Source organism: Sturnira hondurensis, unplaced genomic scaffold (genome assembly GCF_014824575.4).
Source record: "Sturnira hondurensis isolate 20B ecotype Veracruz unplaced genomic scaffold, ASM1482457v3 Scaffold0022215, whole genome shotgun sequence".
In the NCBI taxonomy this organism is placed as follows: Eukaryota; Metazoa; Chordata; class Mammalia; order Chiroptera; family Phyllostomidae; genus Sturnira; species Sturnira hondurensis.
Genome location: NW_028094846.1, coordinates 12,772,557 through 12,797,735, shown reverse-complemented (window position 1 = coordinate 12,797,735; position 25,179 = coordinate 12,772,557). Strand labels below are relative to the sequence as shown.

The 25,179-nt window shown below is 47.7% G+C and overlaps 1 protein-coding gene across 1 annotated transcript in view; it reads left to right on the top strand.

Annotated features, from left to right (window-relative positions):
* The window catches only part of NIBAN1 (niban apoptosis regulator 1), a 121,306-nt gene extending 112,157 nt beyond the window's left edge, over window positions 1–9,149 (top strand). Inside the window, exons 12-14 of the mRNA XM_037034979.1 lie at window positions 388–495; window positions 4,171–4,282; window positions 7,234–9,149. Of these exons, the coding sequence (XP_036890874.1) occupies window positions 388–495; window positions 4,171–4,282; window positions 7,234–8,318 (1,305 nt within the window). The 3' untranslated portion in view covers window positions 8,319–9,149. The remainder of the gene's footprint in view (window positions 1–387; window positions 496–4,170; window positions 4,283–7,233) is intronic.
* Window positions 9,150–25,179: the final 16,030 nt, after the last annotated feature.

The following is a 25,179-nucleotide window of genomic DNA, read 5'->3' as shown; positions in this document are numbered from 1 at the left end:
CCTGCTTTTAGGATGTAGAATGAAAGAAGTAGATGACCAGGAGCCTCCCGGGACCCACCCAGGACAGGGGGGACAAAGTACAAATTCACCCCCCAGTTCTATCCCCAGCTTCTTTATAACGCAGAAATTGCTGTGTTGTTGGTCTCGTCTCAGTGTCCGTATTTATAAGAGGGGAGGATGGGATGAGTGATTGGCAGTCATAACTTCCACCTACAGCGTGAGAGAATCACGTAGAAAGTTCTTCAAGACCTCGGAAACACCATAGGGTGCTCAGAAATTAGAGGGGGAAAGGCGATGACGTGGGGGTGGCTGGGATTTTTGTTGAAGCGAAAGTTAACAGATTGCAGTGTTGCTACTGAGCATATGTTTCCATCTCTGTATCGACAGCAATATGATTACGACAGCAGCACCATGCGGAAGAGGATATTTCAGGAGGCGCTGGTTCAGATCACACTTCCCACCGTGCAGAAGGCCCTGGCGTCCACGTGCAAACCAGTAAGGGCTAGGTCACTCCAGAGAGCCCGCTCTTATCACCTGGGATGTCCAAGCGCTTCTGGGGGGGGGGGAGGGGGGACCAGGATGTGCTTGCAAACAGTAGACGGGGTTGGCAGACTTTCTCTGTAAATGGTCCAACGGTAAATATTTTAGGCTTCATGGGCCATTGCTATTTCTGATGCAACTACCCAGTTCTGTTGTAGCAGCCCCCAAAGCGGCCATAGACTGTGCATAGACCAATGGGACACTCTGAGTCTCAGCATAGCTTTATTTACAAAACCAAGCAGCTGGGGAGCTTTGCTGGACCAGACAGAAATCTCAGAGGGTGACGCCATGAGTTTGAGCCAAACTAGGGGCTGCCTGGCTTCATAGAGCGCCTGCAAATGCCAGGTGTTCCTTGTTAAAGTATGACTCGTAATTCCTACATGGCCTCTGAAACTTCACCACCACATCCAGGAAAAGATCTTAAGTAACGTGATTGATTACAGGAGGTTTGTTCTGATAAAGCCAGTAACGTTTGTTTGGTGAACTCAATGAAACAACTCATTTAAAGCTGTTACAAACCCCAGGCGACCAGTGACAGCCCTGATTACAAAGAGTGACTTAGTCTGCAGAGGGGAGTAATGAGTGAGCTGACTCTGGGGGCTGGGTGAAGACCTGGGTTCAAGTCCTGGCTCCTCTAGGTATCGGATTGGCTCTTGGGCCTTGGGCAAATCACTTTTGCTCTCTTTTGGTCTAGACTTCACTTTCCATACAATGGAGATAGTACTACTGTGCAGTATCCTTGTTAAAATGGAGAAGACTAGAATGAGGCAAGTAACATCGATGAGTGCTTACCATGCACCAGGCGCTGTGTAAAGCACTGTGCATGGGTTAGCTCGATGATTCTCGGGAAACCCTATGAGGAGGTTCTATTTATATCCTCACTGTAGCAACAAGGAACCCCGAGGGCTTAAGTCATGGGCACAAGATCACAGAGCTGGCCACCAGCTGATTCTGCACCCAGCTCACACGCACTGGTACATGTGATGCACGCAGTGAGGGCCAAACACTGCTTTTACTATTTCTACATCTCAGAAAGGCTCTGTGAGCCAGGACATGTGCAGGGTGCTTAGAGCAAATGATAAGGAGCGTTCGGAATTTAAACAGGGCTTTTTGGCCGTGTAGAGCATCTCCAAGCCCTGGACCACTAAAACCCTCTCTGTGAGTCAAGTACGGGGGCAGCAGGGCAGTGTCCTCCGTCGTTTCTACATTCTGTCAATGCCGTTTTTCTTCAAAGTGTCATCAGCGTATCTTGTCCACGGAGTTTATTTCTGGGGGTGTGCTTCCTTCATAGAAAGGGATCGGATGATGCCAGGGAGCAGTCTGTCCACAGGAATAGCCTTTGGCCTACGTGATTGGAAAAGTTCAGCCACCGAGAGGACGACTCAGTCCACCTCGGGACGTGTGGGCACACCAACTCTCTGCTAAGCCTGTTTTCCTCTTCCGGTCCCAAAGGCAGCCCCTGGGGGCCTTGGGACCTCCTCCTCCCCCCAGAAAAGGGGGAGGGTGAAGAAAGCCTTCTGTCCTCCTGCCCTCCCCTTTTCAAACACCAGCAGAGATGTGCCCAGTTTGTAAGGAACTCGCATGACTTCTAATCAAGAGAGACCAGTTTCTGAAGAACCTGTGACCCGGAGTTTTCCATCCTGAAGGACATGGTATCAGGGTCAAGAGACTTTAAACAACTGGATTTACAGACTGGATAAATTAGGGGTGTTCCAGCCTCAGGAGAGAGTTCTTTATTTTATAAAGGTGTGGTTTTTCTTGGCTCTTTAAGTTGCAGCTTCCTAGACCTGGGGTATCGAACTCAAGATGCACGTCAGAATTGCCCCGGAAGCTTTGGAAAAAATCTGATTCCCCAAGACCCTCCCTCAGGGGTTCAACGTAATCGACCCAGGGAATTCAACACGAGAGTGTCGTAGTTCAATCTATTTTGTCAAGAAGCTCTGTTTTGTGAAGCTGGCCATGTGACAGCTGTATAAATGTCCCTAGAAATGACTTCTCTTCACAGATTGTTCAGCCGGTTGAAATTTTAAAGGTCTCCTGTTTATTCAGCAAACGTGCATTCAACAGTTCTCAGATGCGATCCCGGTCCTGGGCCCAGCCCACGGCCCTGCTGTCCGTCCTGAGGTCCATTCACAGCCCAGAGGCAGGAGGCAGGCACACAGGGTGCCGTGTGACTAGCTCGGCAGGAGCCGGACGAGGGCAGCTCCTCCTGCTGGAGTCCCGAGGAGGTTGCCCTGCTCTGCGTGTGGGTTGAGGAGGGCCATCCAGAGTCCTGCTTCTGCCCAGTCCTGAGGGTGAACAACTGTCAGGGGAACGCGGAATGGGAGACCAGGCGGGAACACGGAGGGGCGCTGCAGACATGAGCCTGTGCCCCTCACTTCACAGGAGGACAGGGACGCAGAGCAGTCTTCCCTCCAAAGTGCGCATATATAAAGGGACCCCGTGAGAGCCCTCTGTGACCTGGTCCCCGGCTACGGCAGAGCCTCCAGCCCTGGCACAGGGAGCTGTCTGAAATGGTGACCTCTGACCCCCTGTTGTCCACCCTGCCACTCCAGGCCAAAGGCATCAAATCCTGCTGCTAAGTCCCAGGCTGTCGAGGAGTGCGCGCCAGGCTCTCTTTCCGGCACCCTCGGGCGCAAGGGTTACTGAGTTCAACACAGGGATGGGATTGGGTGCTTTTCAGTCCCTCCTCCGGCCTCCTGCTGATAACAGGCAAGCCACTGGGAAATGCTTGGGAAGCAGGAAGGGATAAAGGATTTTGCATCCTGCTCCGGTTGTCTTGGAGGAAGAAGTGAGTGCCAGGGTCAATCGGAGGGAAAGAGGAGAACGTTCCTGATTTCCCAGAGAGTCCTTGACTAGAGATTCTTACACCTGGAAAGGGACCTCATTTTAATAAAGTCAAACGCACGTCTGCTCCAGGACCCAGCAGGCTCATTTCCAGGCACCTACCCAAGACAAGTCAGTCCTTAAATCTACAGAAATCATGCACGGGAATATTCATAGCGTCTCTATTCCTCCCAGTCAAGAAGTGGGAGAAAAATCTCAATATCCATCAACAGGAGTGTGGATTAACAATTTTAGTTTATCCATATGATGGAAGTCTTATCAATAAGAAAGAACAAGCCACTGATCCCTGTGGCCCCATGGATGACTCTCGAAAACAAACGCAAAGAAGAGCCAATTAATGCCGCTTACATGAAGTTCAAGAACAAGAGAAACTAGGCCACTGCCACAGATGTTCAACCGGTGCTTATCTCCGGAGGGACGTGGACAGGAAAAGGGCGTGCAAGTGATGTCCTCTGTCTTGATTTGGGTTGGGGTTTCATGAGGCTCTTTGTGTATTTTAAATCATTGAGCCATACTTTTCATGTTTGCATTTTATTGTGTGCAACATATACCTCGGTAAGTACTGTTGGCACTTAAAAAACGAAGAAGCAAATCCTTTGGTTATGATGGGGTAGAAGGAGGGCTCCCTGACACCCCTGGAGGTGATCAACTTTCTGGTCTACTCCCTTTAGTGCTTGCGACTTGCACCCAGTGTGAGGAGTGGCGACCCAGGACTCGTCCTTCCTGCATCTCCCCCACACACTGGCAGCTCAGGCCTGGTCCTCTCTGTCTCTCCCCCTCCAGGAACTTCAGAAATACGAGCAGTTCATCTTCGCAGATCACACCAACATGATCCACGTGGAAAACGTGTACGAGGAGATTTTACACCAGCTCCTCCTCGATGAAACTCTGAAAGGTGAGGGAGGTTTTCCTGGTGCCGGGGGGAGCTCCGGATAGAGGGGAGCACCCCAGAAATGGGACCCAGTGCGGCCCGCTGGGTTTCCTTAGCAGAAATGAAAGGGGCAGGGCCGACGTTGCTGGGGCGACGAAGGCGGGAGAGGAGGGAAGAGGAGGAGGGAGGGACACTACCCCTGACGGCGCACATGCTACGCCAGGACCATTAGGTAGTCCTTCTCTTTCAATACAAAGAAGGGCACTGTGGGATGATGGAGTGTTAAGCTTCATTGTTCAGATGAGAAGACTGAGATTTGGAGAGATTAAACCTAGGGTGCCTCATGACCAGCAGCTGTCTTCCGCCAGCTGTTCCAGACAGAACAAAGGACAAAGGGCTCCTCTTAGTCACAGGCCCACGGCTCCGCCTGGAGCGGGAAGAGGTGACCTCCAAGCAGCTGCTCAGCACATTCCTCACCTCCTCTCAGCCGCAGGGAAGAGACCGGGCAGTGACACCGTGCGCTGGGAGGCTGGCTGGGACTTGGGTACCCCATGGGGAAGCAGGCCTTGCTCGAACAGGGTGTGAACAGGGAAAGCTTGGGCAGAGACGGGGAGGGCCACCCATAAACCTGTAGGCCCGACCCAGAGCTGGTCTCCATGGAAAAGGTGTCGAGCATCCCAAAACTCTGCCACAAAGGAAACTGGCCAAGTGCAAGCCCCAGGTCCCAGCGGCTCATCGCTGGGGTTCTCATGAGATAAAGGATGGAAAGGTGTCCGCAGTGTCTACACAGAGGACGGGCTCGGTCAAGGCCACTGCCAGGCCACCACAGCACCTGGGAGAATTAGAAAAAGGCTTCCTGAAACCTATATAACTTTTATTAACCGATGTCATCCCAATAAACTCAATTTAAAAAATTAGAAGTTACGAAATAGTCACGGGAATGTAGTAGAACCTAGGAAACGCAGTCAGATTATACCGTAGTAACGATGTACGGGGCCAGGTGGGTGCTGGAAATACTGGTGGGAAACACCTTGTAAAACACACGATTGTCTAACCAGCCGTGCACCTGAAACTCATACAAAATAACACTGAACAGTACTGAGTGTAAACTGTAATGGAGAGGAACTTCGATGGGTTGTCTCCCATACATGCCCTGACTGGGATTTGAACCCACAACCTTTTTTGGTGCACAGGACGAGGCTCCAACCAACTGAGCCACCTGGCCAGGGCTGAATGTAAACTACAATTGAAAAATAACATTCTAATTTTTAAAAATTTGTCTAATCTAGACAGGGACATGCTAGCAACAGCAATAAAATAATTCCTTATTTAAAAAAAGAAAAGAAAAAAAACTCCCTTTCTCCAGACCTGTGACTGCTTTCTGTCCAAAAACGGCCACGATGCCATTTGAGAGCATGTGAGAGCAGACCACGCTTCTGCAGCTGCTGCAGACGGCTGTGCCTGAACCTCCGCTGTCTCTGACGAGGAGGACTCCCCCCTGGGATGCGACACCATCGCGCTCTGTACAGCCTGCACGGCCATAACAAGCAGGGGCTCGTTGTCAGAAGTGTCCACTGCTGTCATTATTAGTGTCATCGTTCCTTCTCTCCGGGCCTCGAAGGCTGAGCTGGGTGGGCATGGGTCTTCATTTTGGTGTGTCCAATGTTCTTGCTGCAGCGTCTTTGCCACAAACATTTTTGGCCCAGAACTCATTGGCCAAAAGGCAACTTTTCCATGAGAAAGATAAAATTATGTCACACAAAAGAGGGGCATGAAAACGGAATAACAAAATGTAAAAAGACTTAATGGCCAAATGCAAATATTTGAATGCATTTCATATGCGTGTCGATTCACGGAAGTTTACTGTGCAAATAACAGGTTTTATCTTGTGGAGTGTACCCAAGGCCTTGCCTTTGTTCTAAGCGACACGTGGGTTTAACCCTACACCCTCAGAGGCCCTTGGGTGCCTCCCTTTCTCTTCCCAACCTAGTGTTTCAAAATAAGAAACCGACTGACTCTTGGGGCAAAAATCACCATCATCTGGGAAAAAATGCTAACTATTTTAAGATCTCCACTATTTATTTCCTCCACCACTTTGTCAGTGGAGAAATGAAACCAAACCTGAGCAAAAATAAATAAAGAAATAACCCTAAAACCAAAAATAAACCAATGCAAAAAAACAACTATCCGCTAGTTATAGTTATTTTATTATCTTTTACGGTGATTGGTTCATCAATGAAGAAATGAAACTAAAAAGACCACCCCCCCAAAAAAAACCCAAAAGACAGTCAACCAGCTATTTATTCTTTTTTATAGCAAAATAGCCTTACGGCCAGTTAGTTAGTGATGCAGCAAAAAACGTTTGCAGCAAAGTTGCTTACAGCAGAGGCCTCTGCGGCGAAGAGGCCACGGCCACAGTGAAGGTCAGCAGGGCTCCTGTGTCCGGGGGCCCAGGGCTGACTGAGAACCTGGCGCACACTAGGACTGCACTGTGGGGAACGTGGAGAAAAGCCAGCCCGCTCCTGTCCTCAAGGGGTCTCAGGCAAGGCGGCTATAACCTGCTGCCGCACACATCAGCCGCTAATAAAATGCGGTGGGGGCCGTCTGCGTAATCCGAGCGCTACCGTCATGGATTGCGAGCTCTTCGACGGCAAAGGCTGTGTTTTCTTCGTCTTCGGGTTCCCAGAGCCTGCCCCGCAGTCAGTGCCCAGTGTGTGCGGTTTGAGTAAATGAATGCGTGGAGGAATGAACGCAAAAGCACTAGGGAGGTCCAGAGTTCGGTGTGGGTTTTCAGGCTTCTGTCTTCGTGGCAGGCTACCCGGAAGAGGGTGAGTGTGTGTAAGCTGGAACTTGAACTTGAGACATTTGGATAGCTAGAAAAGTTGAGAGGAGAGTTTGGCTTCTGGGCAAAACCAGAAAAGCCAAGTCCCCCGGGGCCGAGCTCTCACGTCCTGTTTTGTTTTCTGATCCCCCAGTGATAAAGGAAGCTGCTGTCCTGAAAAAACACAACTTATTTGAAGACAACATGGCCTTGCCCAGTGAAAGCGTGTCCAGCTTAACAGATCTGAAAACGCCCGCGGGGTCCAACCAGGCCAGCCCTGCCAGGAGAGCCTCGGCCACGCTGCCAGGAGCTGCCGACAGCGAGACCGCCAGTAACGAAGTGTTCCTGGAACCAGGAGAAGCGACACAGCCTGGGGGCCCTCGTCCATTGGCCCGAGAAGAGAGCCCTTCTTTTCCAGGTGGGGACGGGCAGGTGATCACGTCAAGCCTGGGTGACCCTGTTGTGAATCCCGTGGCTGCAGAGGATGCGGCAGGAGCCCCCGGCACACACCCACCAGAGTTGGAGTTTGGAGGGACCCCCAAGAACAGAGAACCTGGCCAGGAAAAGCCGGAATCCATCTCTGCCTCAGGCTCCTTGAAGGAGCTCCGAGGTTTGTTGACGGTGACCGTCGAAGTGCCAGTGGAGTCTGTGGCCCCCGAGATCAAGAAAGATGCACCTCAGGAGACCCCTGTGCCCCAAGAAATTGAAAAAGAAGAGGAAACAACCCCACCCTATCCAGAGGCCAGTCAAACAGCTGCCTCCAGCCAGGACACCTGTGAGGACGCTGAAATGAGGGAGAGGGAGGCCGAGGCCAGTGGGGCGGAGTCGGGGGTCTGTGCAGAGGCTCAGCCAGCTTGTGGAGGGCTCAGCCAGGGCTCCCGAGGCCCAGGCACCACAGAAGAGCACGCAGAGGCAGGGGAGCCCATTGGGAAGGAGCCCCCAGGCAGGCCTTCCAGCCCTGATGCCAAGGAAGGAGATATGGCCACGGCACAAGGAGATCACATTATAAGTTCCGAGCCCAGTGGCCCCGGGGAGAGCCAGGTCTCTGTGGAAGAGGAAGCGGTGGGAGGGGAGAATGGCAAGGCCCACGCAGCTGCCAGCCCAGATGCAGAGCAGACCAAGGGTGCCCGTGTTTACGAGTGTCAGTGGGTGGTGGAGAACGCTCCCAACACCGACATCCCAGGTCCCCCGGAAGAGGATGAGAGGGAGAGCCCCCCAGAGCAGCCCTCAGAGGACTGAAAGGGAAAATCTGCCCATAGTATTTCTTTGAACAAACTAACCCCAACTGGGTGAGTTATGGATATATTTAGGGTTTGCATGTGTGTTGTTACCAAACAAAAATTTATAAAGTGCTCCCTTAATTTGTATTGAAATTAGAGGGAACGCATGGAGGGCGTGAGCGCGGAGGCAAACCTTTGTGGAAGCAAACTGTTCTTCCATGAATTATTGCTTTAGCATTTTAATCGGAATTACAAAGGTAACGCAGTGTTTGGGGTGAGAGGGAGCTGAGGGTGTCCAAGGGTGGCAGCGGGCGTCGCATTGAAGGTGGAGGAAGCAGCAGGAGCACAGTTTTCAATACACTCTGCACATTTTCTTCTCATGCACTTTAAGGCTTTTCAATCCTTCGTGAGGATGCAAACACGGGCTGTAAATCCAGCTTCCCTGTCTACTACCCCCCCTTCACTGTCTCTAAGGACTCAGCCGTTGTCCACGGTCTGGCTGCCCGAAAGCAAACATGGCCATCAGCAGGGCCCGGCTGTGTGCAGCCCCCCCGCAGAGCCGGAGTGACCGAGCCGGCTGTGGTCTGCGGGACTGCCCGGGCCCGATACTAATTCTGCTCTCCATGTCTCGTCGGTTCATCTCGTGGATTCTTCTTCATTAATCACCTCTTGGGGAAATTCAAACAAGGCGAGACAATTTCCCTTGCACATTGGAGCGTTCCAAATTAGCCTTAGACTGTGCAGAGGACGAGCTTAGCTAAATTATTGGGTGTGAAGCCTACCAATTAGACATATGTTATTGAGACAGCTATTCTTTGCCTCACGCTGAGTTAAGCATAGTACCAAAAAAGAGAGAGAGAGATAGAGAAAAGAAGCGATAAGGTGCTTTTGTTCAGTATAAATTAAAAGGCCCAAGGGAAGTTAAGAAAAATGGCAGTTTTCACATGATAAGCTTTCTGTGCTGACCGGGAAACTTTCTGTCTGTCTACTGAAGCAGTCCTGGTTCATTCCCAGAAGGAAATAAAGTGAATAAATGAATTAAATGAATTAAAAAAGAGAAAGAAAAGAGAGAGAGAGAGAAAAGCCAAGATATATCCACAGCGTCAAGCTCTGAAAATGGTACCAAAGGTAGAGACCACTTGTGCGGTCAGTTAGCAGGTGAATGGGGTCTGTTGCGTCCCAGGCACTGGAGGTCTGTGCTCTGAAAGATCTGCTCCTTTCTCCCAGAACCTACACTTTGGCAGAAATAGACACAACTACATCTTCCACGTCCACTGTGACCTATTCCTATTAATGTCACAGGTGGGATGGACTTCCAAAAGATTAAATGAAGAACTAATCTATTGTCCTTCAGAAAATATTAGTTTATTGCCTGGCCCGTGGGGCTCGGTGGATTGAATGACAGCCTGCAAACCAAAAGGTGGCGGGTTCGATTCCCAGTCAGGGCACATGCTCAGGTTGTGGGCCAGATCCCCAGTAGGGGGCGAGCGAGAGGCAATGGATTGATGTGTCTCTCACACATCGATGTCTCTCTCTCTCTCTTTTCCTTCCCCTCTCTCTAAAAATAAATAAAATCTTAAAAAAAAGAAGGAAAATATCAGTGTATTTCCTAAAAGCTTCAGAACCAGTGCTTCATCTTCTTCCTTCTTTCCACAAATGTTAATAATAGATCCCAGTATATTGCCCTAAGAGCTGCGTTTGATCATCGTCAACAAGAAAGTTTGTATCAGCTCTTTAGAGGACTTATCCCACAGTTCAACCATTTAAGCAGGAATTCAACATGGATTTCTAGGTCTTAAAGGATGAATTATAATCAGTATCAGTATAATCTCCTGGTACAGCTTTCTTCACACCTGGGAAGGATCTCCCGACAGGTGAAGAAGGTAAAGGCCACTCCCCCTGGTCCCTGTGACACCAATCCCCACTCATATCCTTGCACTTGGCGTGAAATACCGAAGTATTTCTCTTTACTTCCTGTCTCTTCCAAGGGTTCTTCTCTTCCAGGGCAGAAAGGAGGGTTTAGCCATTAGATGTGCCTCCTGCGAGAAGCACACAGCCTTGAATAATGGCGCTCTGCCTCCTTGGGTCACATTAACATCCCTAGTGCCCAGCAAGGAACTGGCCTGTGCCAGGCTGCTCAGGAAATGTGAGAACCCAACACCCACCATTCTGCTGGGCCGCGGCTATTTGGGGCTTGCTGTCCGCCGGGGAGATGTTTTCCAGCTGGGCTTCCCGCCCTTGCAAAGTCCTCCCCTAAATCAAGTCCAGATGGCCACGTGGTCAGATGCTGTGCCCAGCAAGGCAAGGAGCCAAAGGAACAGTGCCCAGCCCTGCCCAGGGCTGTCCTTCCCTCCAGGAGAATTGTAGCGAGGGAGGAGGTCACAGCCCAGGCTGCCGCCAGCCTGGAGCTCCCCAGCTTTCTTCCTTTCCTCGCATCAGGGCTTCTCAAACTCTCGGAAAGCGAAGTGATTCTTTCCAACCCTAAAAGAGAGTGCGTGTCACTGCATCAGATGGATGGACATCCGTGTAGGCCCGAGGGGACTGGGCACAAAAGGGGAGGACGCACTTGAGAATGCAAAGCACTTTTCTGCATGTATTTCACCAAAGACAAATTCACTAGACTACGCAGGGCGATTGTCCCATTCGCAGGTGGAACAGGAAACTGAAGTGCATTAAAAATATTCCTTATTCATTTTAATGTGTTGCATGGAATAACTTCGCATCGGCGTGAATTTGTTGCTTTTCACAAGGACTTCGCTGAGGTGTTGCAGTGCTTTCCAGGTCCGAGCAAGGTCACTGGGTTTCCGTGAGCAGCACGGACGACCCTCTGCTGGCTGCACTGGGGCTCTCTCCTGCGGGGAAGTCTGTTAGAAAGGCATCAGACCTCAAGACATGCTGTTGGGCGAAAATTCCATGACTCTAAATGGGCTATGTTATTGTTGACCTTCCACAAATAAATAATACATTTCTTTCTTTACAGAAATTAACTTGTCATCTTCTCCTTTGCAGCTTGGGCTAGTGCCTTGCATTATGGAGAGTAAATTCTCATTTCAAAAAAAAAAAAGAAAGTATTTTGGTGACCACAAGGATGAAATTCCAGTTTGTCCAAAAGCTTTCTAAAGAGGCTGGGTGTGGAAACCTTGCAGGTCAGTAGGCCTGATCTTCTACATTTGATTAAGAAGGTCCTCAGGTCTGGTGTTGTAACCTCCAGGCTGGAGCCAGTGATTTCAAAGGGCTTCCCACTTCTCCCAGACAGGTGATTTCATTTCTTTATAGTAAGCGCTAAGTGATACATGCTACACAGCAATTTGAACACGAGGAAGGGGAGGGTGCCCCTGACTAAAAGAGAAACACGGTCCATTTGATAAAGTGTTGGCTACATACATCTTCTTTACTGTAAACAAACGGGTTTGGGGCTTTGCCTTCTGAGGTCTGCGACTTCAAGAAAAAAAAAAAACACTGCAGATTGATATTTTTTTAGCCACTATGTAAAGCAAATAACTTGAAAACACTTTGTAACCATGCATTTACTCGGTCAAGTGCCTATATTCCAATAAAATGTTCATCCTCGGAGAGATGTCCAGACGTCCTGTTTCTTTGGAGTGGGGCTTGTTTTGCCTTGTAAGCAAATGCGGTCAGTGGAGCTGGGAGGCGCAGCCCTCAGTGATGAACAGGTGAGGCTCTGTTGCCACCGTATGGCACTTTGAATTTTCTGTCACCAGGAAGAAATCCACAGGGAAGTCCCTTCAGGTCAGATGTAATTATGCGTCGAAACTGCGTGCGCTTGTTTCGCTAGGAATTAGATTATGTCTAACTGCAGCCATGGGCAATTACTCTTGACGTAATTGCACGGCTGTGCAAACAAATTTATTCTCAGTGGGTAACACCGAGTGGCACATTCATTCTGTCTCTAATTGTAAATAAGACAATGCTTCCTCGCCAGTGTCAATAGTTGCTCATTCCTCCATGACTTTACTTCATCCCAGAAAGAATGACGGCGGATCAATTACATACCAGCACTGTAGCAGACGTTGGAGAAATGAGTGCACAGGGTGGACGTGGCCAGGGAGAGCCCAAGAGGGACATCTGCCTCCTTTCCTGGTGTAAACCTTGTCTATACTCTCAGCTTTAGTTCTACGGCACCGATAGCTTCAGACAAGAGAGGGAGGGACATTGGAGAAATGAAGGCAGGGGTGATGGGACAGTGACGGAAACCTGACCACCTCTCTCTTCTCACCACACCAAGCACGCAGTATGCAAGAACCCTTCCCAGATCAGCTCCTCTGACACTGCTATTGAGGGCCAATGATCAGATTAGAATTGGAAGTGACCGGGTTGATTTGAAACGGTTTCCGTAGTTTTTCAAAGATTATATGTCTCTTTGGTGTGGTTAGGATGGGGCTGGTGGGGGTCTTGAGAGGAGTCAACTAAACTTGTATGCCGCTTCTATAGTTGTGGTATCAGTAATCGTCAAAAACTGGAAAACAACCCGAACGTCCTTTAGCTGGTGAATGTACAGACTGTGGTACATCCATACGGTGGAGTACTTACTACTCAACCATAAGAAGAAGCGCCCCACTGACATGCACTGTGACATGGACGAGTCTCAGAATGATTAGAGTGGGAAAAGCCTGTATGCTTCCTTTTACACGACATGCTGGGAAAGGAAAAACTATACAGCTATATATAGATCATTGGTTGCCTGCAGTTGGGGGTCACGGGAGGGATTGATTGTGAAGGGGCAAGTAAGGGAATCTGGGGGGAGAACTGTTCTATGTCTCCCTTTAAAGATTTTATTTATTTGTTTTTAGAGAGAGGGGAAGGGAAGGAGAAAGAGAGGGAAACATTAATGTGTGGTTGCCTCTCATGCGCCCCCTCCTGGGGACCTGGCCCACAACCCAGGCATGTGCCCTGACTGGGAATCGAACTGGCAACCCTTTGGTTCGGAGGCCGGCACTCGATCCACTGAGCCTCACTGAGCCGGGACTTGATATCTTGATTACAGCGGTTGCTCCAGGACCGTATATGCATTTGTTAATTCCGATGTAACAGTATACGGCAAGGGTGCATGTTAGTCCTATGTAAATTATACCTCAATAAACATGACTAAAAATATATTTTCTTAAATGGGCCAAGTTTTCAACAATAAGGAAGTTATTAACTATATTGTAAAACTTGACGCAGTAAAGCATTACACAGCTGTTTTGGACTTTGTCAGACGTTTTCTCTGCCTAGCCGGTTATGAATGTCCTTTGTGCGTGGGTGAAATTTCTGTTTCTAATTAGAAGTGGCCAACATGTTTTTCCACTTTCCCTGGTAGCCAGGGCATGGGTACACACACAGTGTATGCTCCGCCAGTCAGTCTCACTCTTTCAACGTTTCCATTTGATAGAGTGGTAAGAAGAAGGAGGTGTCAGTGAAAAATCCCTTCTGCTGCGGTGGCAGACTGTGGCAGAGAGACCTCAGCTCCCAGGGGGCAGTGACAGAGGGTCTAGTAGTGAGTGTCCCACCTCCAAAGCCAACGGTACAGTTAAATTCCTGAAGCATTCTGGTGCTAGGATTGGAGATGGCTATTCCTCAAGCCTGGTCCTCATGCCCTCCAAGACTTGAACATATTTACATTCATTTAAATTTCAAGTGAATTAATTGAATTCATTTGCAGCCAAATGTTGTTTGCAACCAAGAACCTGGGCTGACAGAATAGTCATTAAAAATTATGTGTATGACCAGATCCTCACCAAAGTGAGCTAAGACTGCATCACGCAGATACCGTGGCTTAGGCCGTCCCCGGGCAACGAGACTAGTACTGGGCGAGGAGGTCCGTACCGCGAGCACACGGTGGAGGTGAACGCCATCGCCTCCAGCAAGAAGCTCTATACAAGGTCCTGCCCAAGTCACGCCTCTGACAAAGTGGAAGCGGAGTCTCCACTTTAAATGCAGGAAGAAGACAGAGGAGGACCGACTGTGTTCTCCACCTGCAGGTCCCCCGACTCACAGATGCCCTGAACATAAAAGACCAGGCAAAGCCACTTAGAGCTTTCTACAGAGCTATTTAATTTTCACTATATCGGGGTGCACCAGCCAACCTGGGAAAGAATTGTTTACAAACAGTTTGCAATACTGTGGGAAAGGCTTAGTTACAGTTTTGAGTTTTTAAAAAGTCACATGAAGATTACTATACATCCACAGGCCTCCCCCCACAAAAAAAGCCTCCAAGAATATGTAATGAAATGAAAAATGTGGTTTGAGCTGCTGAGATTTTAAGTGGTTATTATTGTCTTTTGACTCCTCTCCCTGCCCCTCGCATTCTATAAGGAAGATGTATGGCAGTCAAAATCAGAAACACTTGAATGTTTAAAAATATCTAAAATTTGAATCTCAGTTTGGCCAAAGGTTCCTCTGTTTTCCCAGGATCCCATAGGTCAAGGAATTTTGTGAGTGCACTTCCTCCTATCTTTTAGGCCCGTTAACAACGGTATGTAATGGGGAGTGATATATAAAGCAAAAGGGGAGGAAAAAACCGCACTGGCCACAGTGGTCCAGGTAAAACTGGCTCCCTAAAACAACCCGTGGATGGTCATTGTTCCGAAGGGCAGAACTGCTGCTTTGAAGTGCTGATCTTGACCCAACTGTTCTTCCCCAGAATTCCTGGGCGATGCCCTGACATCTGCAGGGCCACCCTGCTGGCGCTGTCTTCCCACCACGGGGAGCCAGGCGGGCGCCGGGGCACAGCAAGTTCTGACAGACGGCCCAGGGGGGAGGTGGGAACTCCTAGGTTCAACTTTCAGTCGCGTGTTACTGATGAACCTCCCCAGAGGTCTGACATGAAAGACAACTCGATTTATTCAAGGCCATTGCCGTCTGCTTGATATGCTTTCAGGAATTACAAACTGAATTTCTGAAATCATACTTGTTAATGCACAGTGCGGCGGGCGCACTGTGGAAAACACGACAGATGTTTGTTTGAACTCTGAAAAGCCTGAGGTTGAAGTTTTTCTTCTGAACAGCCTTTGATGTGTAAACCTTTCTTTCTTTCTTTTCTTTCTTTCCTTCTTTTTGATTCTCTGAAAAGTAGTGATTCCTAGATCAAAACCACCAGGGGAACCTTTCTCTAGGTGGGTAAAAAACACCTGAAGATGAAATTACTAGACCCCGTTAATGGATGAGATTAAACACATGGACACAAAGCATTTTAAACAAATCTCCATGAGCAAGACAATCCCATCATTACTTTACAAAATTTAAAGAAACTGTAAAAATTGGAGAGACACTCCTGGAAATGAAATAGATATTTTTTTCGTTTTTAGTTCTATAACAGTCACCATAAAAGCAAAACTCTGTTCCACTGAACTAACACGGATGACCCTTGATAAATTATACCCAGCTGCCATCATCAAGAATTATTTTCAAAAATACTAGTTTGGAATGAGCAATGCTACACTAATGCCCTTGACAATGGGATCATGCGTTAAAACTTTGTGCCGAAGTCCTCTTCATAACTAAACCAGTGCTCAGATGTAAGAGGTGAAGTTAACTGGGAAGTACCTAAAATTTGCTTTCTCCTCTATTCTTTTCCTGGACCTTTACCTCCCGTCTCTAGGCCTTCAGCTAGGATTTGTTTCTCAGGTCTTTGTCCTCTGTTGGATTTTAGCTGCACTGATAAGATGTTGGTCCCCGAGTGCTCCTCTCAGTCCGGGCTGCTTTGGAGGCTTGTGACAAAACCCTACTCACACTGGCTTAGGCAAAAAGAGGAGTTTAAGTGTCGAGTGGAAACTAAAGAACCTGAAATGCATCGGGAGGTGATTTCCCCATCTTTCTCTATGCCGCAGGTGACCAGGTCTCCCATTTTTGCTTCTCTGTGAACATCTGTTCCATTCTCATCTCTCTCCAGTGTCGCTTTCTCTACTTGCCTGTACAAAGGGAGGCCTGTGACTAACTTACAGCCCCTGACTTTATTTACTCCCACATCCAGGAACTGGCAAAGACTATAACGTCTGAATCTTGAGTTCAAATTCCTGGGAGAGAGACTCTGTAAGACCCAGTTTGGATCAGGTGTCTGTCTACCCCAGCTGTAGCCAGGTGTTGGGAACCGCCCTACCTGGTTTCAGAAGCTGTAACCCTTCCCCCCTACCCTGCCCATGGCTAAGGCTGAGTGAGCGACCTTGGGACCCTAAGCCACTAAGGAGACAAAGCTTGTCTCCCTGGCAGGGGTGCCACCTCTGCCCCCTTTACTTCACCCTCCTTGGCCCCAAGCCTGACGGGTTAGCCAATGACGGGTAAGATTCCTCAAGGAAGGGATGACCTAAGACAGAGACAGTCACAAAGGGGCCCCCAGAGAAGGACTTGGGGGGCTACAGAAAAAGGGGGTGATGAACCCTTGCCCCTCAGCTTCTCGCTCATTCTGTCTGCGAGAAGTCTCCTAATCTCTCAGCTGCCTTACTTCCCCTGCCTGATTTAAACCTGAAACAATGACAGAGGGCGGTGCAGCCCTGTGCTGGAAAGGGCGGGTTCCCTGGGGTGATCAGGCCTAAGAAAGAATGCATGAAATCCTGTGAAATCTGCTTTGATAAGAATGCTCTCAATTTTCTGATAAGAGTCGGAGCAGGAAATGAGTCTGTTTTCCAAAGTTTTGTAGCCCCTTAGCTAACTGACCCTGACTCAGAATAAGCTCTTGTAGTTCTTAGTATGTTATCTATTGTCTGACCCTTACTGCCTGACAATGACTGACGAGCTTCACCTGTATTCCTGTGCAAACTGAACCCAATAAAAGCCCATTGAGGAAAAGGCTCCGGGCCCTTCTCCTTTGAGAGATTGACTACCTTTCTTCCCCAAGTAGATCATGTCTTGGTAGGCTTATTCTTATCTGTGGTTGCTGGGGGTGCCTGTGGGCAGAGTGCCCCTCCCCCAGCCAGGGGGTGCGGTGACATTAAAAAGGTGAAAAGAAACGGGTGAAATTAGCTCATAATGTATTTTATTTAATCCAACATATCTAAAATATGATCCCTTAAATAATGTAACCAATGTTAAAATCATCCGATAGTCTCCGTCTCTTTTTCATAACAGACCTTTGAAATCCAGTATACATGGACGAAATAACCACATTTCGTGTGCTCGAGAGCCAAATGTGGCGAGTAGCTACCACATTTAGCATCCTGGTTCTAGAATCTGCCATGAATGAAAGCGTGAAGCAGGTTTCTGGAAGTGAAAAACGAAGACAACTTCAGAAACGCATGAAAATGGTGCTGAAAGCCCAGGTTCCCTGGTATCCAGAAGGAACGGAAGTGCTAAGAGAGCATTGCTGTTTAACTACGCTACATTCACGCCTCCTTGGGTGCCTTCCTCCCAACATCCCTGCTTTCTCACCAAAGCCTAATACTTCGTAAATTAAATGACTTGGCCAACCATTCAGATTTCTTATCAACTTCTAACAGACTCCAGGGGACTCAAGGTGGACCCGTGAATAGCAACCCTCTAGTCCTTTTAGGCGAATCCTATTATCTTTAATTCTTTTATTCCACCAGCAGCTGCAATGACTCAACTCATAGTACTGCTTCTACTGTTTACTAGCTGCGTCTTTTATCCCCAAGAGATTGAAGTACTCTCCTGGGAAGCTGCCTGGGAGTATTTCTAGTAACACACTATCTCTTTGCATCTTATACAGAGAGGAAAGAAAGGAGAAGGTCCTCCAGATAAGCAATTGTAAAATCTACCCAAGGCTCAGACAAAATAATGATTTTTTTCCCACACCTCTCCAAGGAGATCCTATGATTTGTCGATAGTACTTAAGGATTTGAGAGAGAAACTGTACATAATAAGCAAAATTAAAAGTAAAATGGCTCAGGTTTTTCAGTTAGCCCATTTTAGGAATGCATGAACATAACAAAAAGTCGTATTTGCATCTTCACTGTGAGTATAACCATGACTGTAAAAACACCAAAGCGAGGCTTTGGCATAGAATGACAAAGGTCTCCTAATATTTGGTATCGTCGTATCCTTTCTGATTCTAGAATGGACGTTGAAGCTGGGCATATACCTTCCCAGTTAGAAGCACAAATGTCAGCTGAGTAACTCCTTTGCAATGAGCTGTGAGTGTCAGTGAGGTGTGGACCTTCCTGGTCACATCCTTTATAAAGGAAACTGCTTGCCCTTCCCTCTCCCCTTCCTATCCAGGCTGGCTGAAAGGTTTATGGGATGCTGGTGAACCAGCTTCTACCAAAGAAACGCCTACCAGGGGACAGAGTAGCACCCTGAGGTCCTGGATGACTTTTGGGGGTAGAATTGCTCACTAGCCCTGAACCACCTCCCTGTTTCTGATGTTATCTGGAAGATAAACAACTTTCTTGTATAAATCATTGTAGGTGGAATCTCTTTCTTGTAGCACCTTGGATTATACTGTAACAGGGTACAGCCAACGGGGGGGGGGGGGCAAATAGGGATTTGTAATGGGGTCCAGAACTCAGGGGGTACAGGAAATATTAGAGAAAAAAATATATATGATGTCCTCATCCCCACCAGTCTGACCTGGGGGATGGGACACATGGAGCAGGGCCATTGAGAGCGGTTTTGAACAGCAACAGCTTTGCAGGTAACCTCTAGCATGGTCATTTGACATATTTATAACCTTTAACTGGTTTCATAGATAATGTTAAAGAGCTGTGGCCAAGCTTTGAGCCAGGGGGACGGGAGTGATTTCAACCCAGGATATAACTAGGAGGCAACTCCCCCTAGTTACAGAGTCTGCATGAGAGATTAGCGATGATTGGCTCCATGTCATGGGGCCCTGCCTGCCCGGACTTACTATGGCAGCCCAGTAAAGCTAGAAGGCAGGAATGCTGGCAGGTGTAACTGATTGTGGGAGGGGATCAGAAATGGGGCTACAGAGGAAGATTGGCGCAAGGATTTAAACCCTGGCGTGGCAGCCATCCCGAGCAGGACCACGTGGCTTCGGGTTGCTCTCTTTTGCCACATGGCTCAGGCAGCAGGAGAGACTTTGCCTGGAAGAAAAGGGGATAAAGGACTCTTGCTGATGGGACATGAGAAGGTGCCACATGGCTCTGAATTAACCAGAGATCATGGCGGCAACACAGCGGATGGTGCGGGAACCGAGGGGCTGCCATGGATTTCTACTTCTTTTCCTGAGATACGGTACCCTGGACTGGGCGGAGGGAGAAGGAAGGACTGTGTGTGTCTGTGGGTATTCTAAAGGATTTCAGTATTTTAATGAAGACATTAAGTCACTACTCTAAGACTGTATAACTTTTAAAGAAACAATTCCTTTCCTTTTCACCAATCTCTGGTGTTGAGGGACATCTTTTCTCTGGCAGCAGGCAAAGCGAACCTACTAGGTAGGGGGGAACCCCTGGAGAAAAAGGTGGGGGTCTTTTCGGTAATAGTATTTCATTCACTACCCCCATCTGTTCTGTAACAATACCATTATAATAAAGGGTTTAGTATTATTGTCACTATCATTTGTGCTAGATCCAAACCTTTTGTCTATTTTTAAGCATTTTTATATATGAGACTTTATCTCTCTAAAAGACTGAGAGCCTTTTTTTTTTAAACTTAGAAAGAAGGCTTCCATGACTAGTTGTTTGAGGGAATTGTTGCTATTTATTAAATGATACAATACAGCGCTTATGAAACCTTTGTCAACTTAAAAGGGTTGCAAAGCAAAAGTCATTATTTTAAATCTCAAACTAACAATCCATGACAGCAGGTGGTGTGTGGTATTTCTGCAAACATTTTAGCCAGCCAGCACGGCCCCCTCCCAGGTACATGCACAAGCTTCCAGAATAATTAGTGTTTCGGGCATTGTAAGGTAGCAGAAGAACGGACACCGAGGTGCCTAGAGACGCCATCTTTTCCATTCCCTCGTGGGAGCGGCCGCTCACTTGACCTGTGCGTAAGGGTAGCTCAGCTGACTTCATAAAGTGGCCTCATAAGTGCTGTCCGATTTCATGTTTCATTTGTTAATATAAAAGCAAATAGGCTTGATCCTTTCATTGACAAATCATTTTACCTGTACTTTGCTCCCCTCAAACGGCTTAATGGTTAAATTATCCGGTCAACATTTACGGTGCGGGCACGGCTTACACAACCCACCCTGAGGGAATGTACAAGTAAGATAAATACCTTTCTGTCCTTATCTTATCTGAACTTCCTGCAGCTTGGGACATCTCGGGCCACGCCCCTCTGGACGTCTTCTCACCCTTGACTTCTGTGGCTCTTTTCTCTGGTTTGCCTCCCAGCTTTTGGACCTTCTTTTCTGTGGTCTGGACTGAACGCATCATCTATCCCCCTCTCCCCAACTGCCCTTCATCCTCTGGTTTCCATCTCGGTGAGTGGCGCCGCCACCCAATCAGTGGCTGGAGTGATGAAAACGATCCAGGGCTGAGAGTAAAACCAGGCCCCTGGGGGCTGTGGAGCAGCTGCGTCTGCCCTGGAATCTTACTTTTGACCGTGACTTTCTAGCCCATAATAATGATGAGAGGATCGATAGCTGCTATTTATCGAGCCCTTTCAAACTGCCAAATATTTTACACACATTGTCTTACTATCTTGGCAAGACCCCTGTAAGGAAGGTATTCCAACAATTAAACCATTTAATCTTCCTGAAAAAAAAAAAAAACCCACTGAGTGCGGTACTCCAGCTGTCCCTTGGTATCGTTAGGGGATTGGTACCTGGGTCCCGCAGATACCCAAATCGGCAGATGCTCACGACCCTCACGTAAAATGGCACAGTGTTTCCATATACATCCAGGCACATCCTTCTGTCCACTTTAAATCATCTTCAGGTTACTTATAACACCGAATACAGCGTAAATGCTACATAAATAGTTGTACTGTATTGTTTAGGGAATAATGCCAAGAAAAAAAAAATCTGTGCTTGTTCACTACAGAGGCAACCATTATAGGCCTAACGATGTACCACATGCCAGCAACAACGTAAGTTTGTGACGGCGTCTGTTCCATCAACGGTTGGTTGAATCCCGGAGGCAAAATCCAGAGTTACACAGGGCCCACTGTGTTCTTATTCCCGTTTACAAATGAGGAAACTAAGGCACCGAGAAATTCAGTAATCTGCTTAAGGTGACATAGCTACTATGTGGCAGAGCTGGCCGGGAACCCTGGGAACCCTCTTTCTCGGCCACTGTGCCACCTCTGCTACCTGTATGGATGCTGTTGAATGGGGCTGACTTAACACCTATGTGCCTGGACTGACATGTCAAGTAAACTCTGTGTGAATAGCGCAAAACGAGGGTTTAGGAGCGGGGGCAGGGGCAAGACGCACCAGCTTGTGAAGAGGCACGTTACTTGCCCGTTTTTTTTCCCCCCTGATACATAATGGAAAATGGCTACAAACGGACAGACCCAACCACCGGACTGAGCTTAACATTAAACATGGCTCAGGAGCAAAATCTCTTGCCTGAGAGAGAGCTGGTGTGGTTGTTATCGAGAGACATGAAACCATGAGCTGGAGCTGAAGTGGTTCTGAAGATCTCAAATCGAGATCTGGAAACATCATTCAGGGTAGTAGACCACCCAAACTTCCCACTCTCTTTCTTTGCGTTTGGATAAATCAAGCGGGCAGCCAGGCATGGAGTCAGTCCACAACACTCCCTGAGAACCTTTTTTATGAAGTCCTCTTTCCAGCGCCTTACAGTCTCAAGCTGTGAATGTAGACTAAGTACTGCCCTTTTTTTTAAATGTTTGCAGGATTGGGTTCTCAAAGAGAAAAGTGTTCTGTGAGCACCAGACACTATCATACAATAGGAAGAGTGATCTGAAGAATGACAAAAATCACCACTCCCGAATTCCACACCAGAGTTTAGGAGTAAACAGATCTGTCGTATTAAAGAATGCAAATCCTTTAGGGGCAACTGCTGGTCTCTGGTCGGTGTCACACAGCCGGGGCTGCCTCCTGGGACTCTGTCTGAGCCACAATATTAAAGTGGACACTCTCCCTGGTTTGTGAATCCATAGGATTCTAACCAGGACTCCCACCCCTCCCCAACTCCGGGTCCATCCAGGCAAGTAAACAGAGAACACTGAGTGAGCCTGTGTATTTACATAAGCCCCAAGGCCGTGCAAACAAACTCTTAACTGGTTAAAGGGCATCTTATTAACGACTCTTACGTCTTGTCGTTTTTTAATGAGCTTTACTCGTCTACAGTCTTGTCCATAGTCTTTACAAGTCCTTACGCCCCTTCTCCTTAATGTTTCACACAAGTGTTTCTCCCCCTGCGTGACAGGCCAAGGTCTCTCCTGTGTAACTCCGATATCCTTTTCATCACTAAGTGGATAGGTTCTAAAACAATGTGAGTTGGTTTTTATTTTTTTTAAGATTTTATTTATTTATCTTTTAGAGGGGAAGGGAAGGAGAGGAGAGAAATATCAATGTATGGTTGCCTCTTGTGCATCCGCTGCTAGGAACTGGCCTGCAACCCAGGCATGTGCCCTGACTGGGAATCGAACCACGATTGTGTGGTTCGCAGGCCCGTGCTCAATCCACTGGGCTACACCAGCCATGGCTAAAACAATGTGAGTTGGTTTTTAAATAATGAATGTAAATTTTTCCCAGTGTCTGCAAGCTGCCCATTAGCTGAGAATTTCTATTCTTTCCATTAAGGGGTTAAAATGGATTCTCTTTTTGAAATGTGCTATGCAAATATATTTTTCTTTCACTTCCAGGGCCTTCACTTCAGATAAGACAAACTGCAGTCTCAACCTTCCCTCTCAGGGTTTTGCAGAGATCAGGAAGAAATGGACTCAATCACTGGCTAGACACTGAATTTCAGTAAGGGAGCAAAAGATACTTATTATTTATCAAGTCAACAAAGAAACATATTCTAGGCTTTCATTACGCATTTTTTAAATGCAGTGTTAGTTTGAAAACACACAAATAGGCCAAGGAGGAAAAAAAGCAAATTCTACACTTGAAAGGCCAGTATTAAAGGTCACCGATGATTTGGCTGTTCCCTTTGTTCCTAGTTTTCAAATACTGGATGATGGGTGTTGACCTTCAGCTCATCCTACTCTCTATGCCAGGACCCAGAACAATTCACAGGCACTATTTATTTAGTTAACTTCATCATTAAAGCTGCCAAAGAGGATCCAGGGTGGAGCCAACATAGGGTTGCAGGTCCATAAGAAGGGCTAAATTAAATATTGTGCAGCGATGACCTCATGGGTTTTCACAACCTCCACGGTCAGTAGATAAGGGAAGGGAAGGAATAAGGAAACAAGTATATCCAACACCTATTGAGAATCGGTAACAGGAGGGGCGCAGAGCTGAGTTCTTGAACAGACATATAAATAAGCTAACGTCAATACCCTCCACACAGTCACACTCTAATGGACCTGGCTGACTGAAAAACAGTAATAAAGACACAGAGCATAATGGAAGAAAAGGGACCAGGATGACTTGTAAAGATTGGACGTTTTGGAAGTTTTTTTTGGAGATGGAGTCTGAGACTTAATGGATGGGGGGTGTTCTACAAAGATGGCAAGATGATGAAGGGATAGTAAGAGCAAAGGCACAGAAAAGATAAAATATGAGAATCTACTAATTATAGTCTTGGGGTCTGGGGCAGGGCAGGGGTAGAAGGGAGATGATGTGTGCAGAGGGTTTACAGATGTCCTCAAATGCTAACTCTGGTAGCAACATACAGAAAAGTAGGTTGGCAAGGAAATAATTTAGGAGGCTGTTGCCATGGTTCAGGAAAGAGGGGATGGAGCCTGGGACTGAGCAGAAGTAGGAGTGAAAAGAAAGGCAGTGATCACAGAAGTAGAATCTATCTAATTTGGCAATTGATGGGGCATGAACCACGAAGGAGGAAGATGGGTTGGAGATGATTCTGATGTGTTTGTTCATTTCAACCAGTGAACCCATGACCCTTGAGCCACCCTTGGGCCAGACAGAAGGGAATTTCTACTAGGGAGGTGGAGATGTGTGTCTAGAGATCAGGACGGATACTGATTTAGAAATCAACCACAAGGATATGACGGTTGAATCCACGTGAGTGCAACATCTCACTCTGTTCTTTGAGGAACAGAGTATAAAGAGGGGGAAAAAAGACAAAAAGAAGACCTTAAAGTGTAGGGAAGAGAGGCAGAGAAGGAAGAGGAGTCACTGGTGTCACCAGTCCCAGAGGGAAGTGGATGATGCAAGGTGACTGAATTCAAGGAAGACAAGTTTTCAAAAAGAGAGCTGGATGTGGCTTGAGGGGGGTGAGTAAGCGATTTCTTGCGGTCACAGAACTCACCTCCAAGCTCCCAAACTCTGCATATACCTATTGAATTATCACACATTAAAAACAACGTGGTTTCTCAAGGGGAGCCTACGCCTCACTTTACCAGTGGTTAACACGGGACTCTGTCATCAAAAGTAAATTGCAGGTTCCAATCTCCTGCATTAAACTTTCTCTGTAGCTCACACCACTCTCCTTCCAGTGAGCTTTTTAGATAACGGTTATTAATCAAGCCTGAGGCCTCACGTGCTCTCCTTCACTCTCGTGGTATCACGCCGTGGTTACATGCAACGGCTCCCAGGGTCATAAGGCTGGCTGGACTCCAATCTAACCTAGCAGTGTGACAAGGGCTTGTTCCCCAACTTCCCTAGCCTGAGATTCCTCCTTTGCAAGTTGCAGATGATCTTACACAGTTGGGAGGAGTGCATGAGAGACTGCAAGTAAAACTCTCAGCAAACTGCCGTGGAAGGCTCAATTCTTTATTGCTGTTACTGTTTTGTAATCTCCCTGAGGGCAGAGGATCGCTCCAAACGAAGCTATTCCCTAAAGTGTGTGGCCCCGACCCAGGGACATTTGAGCCTCGTCCTGCCAGCCGTCGGGGAAACGTCATTCGCAGCAAGACCGATAAAG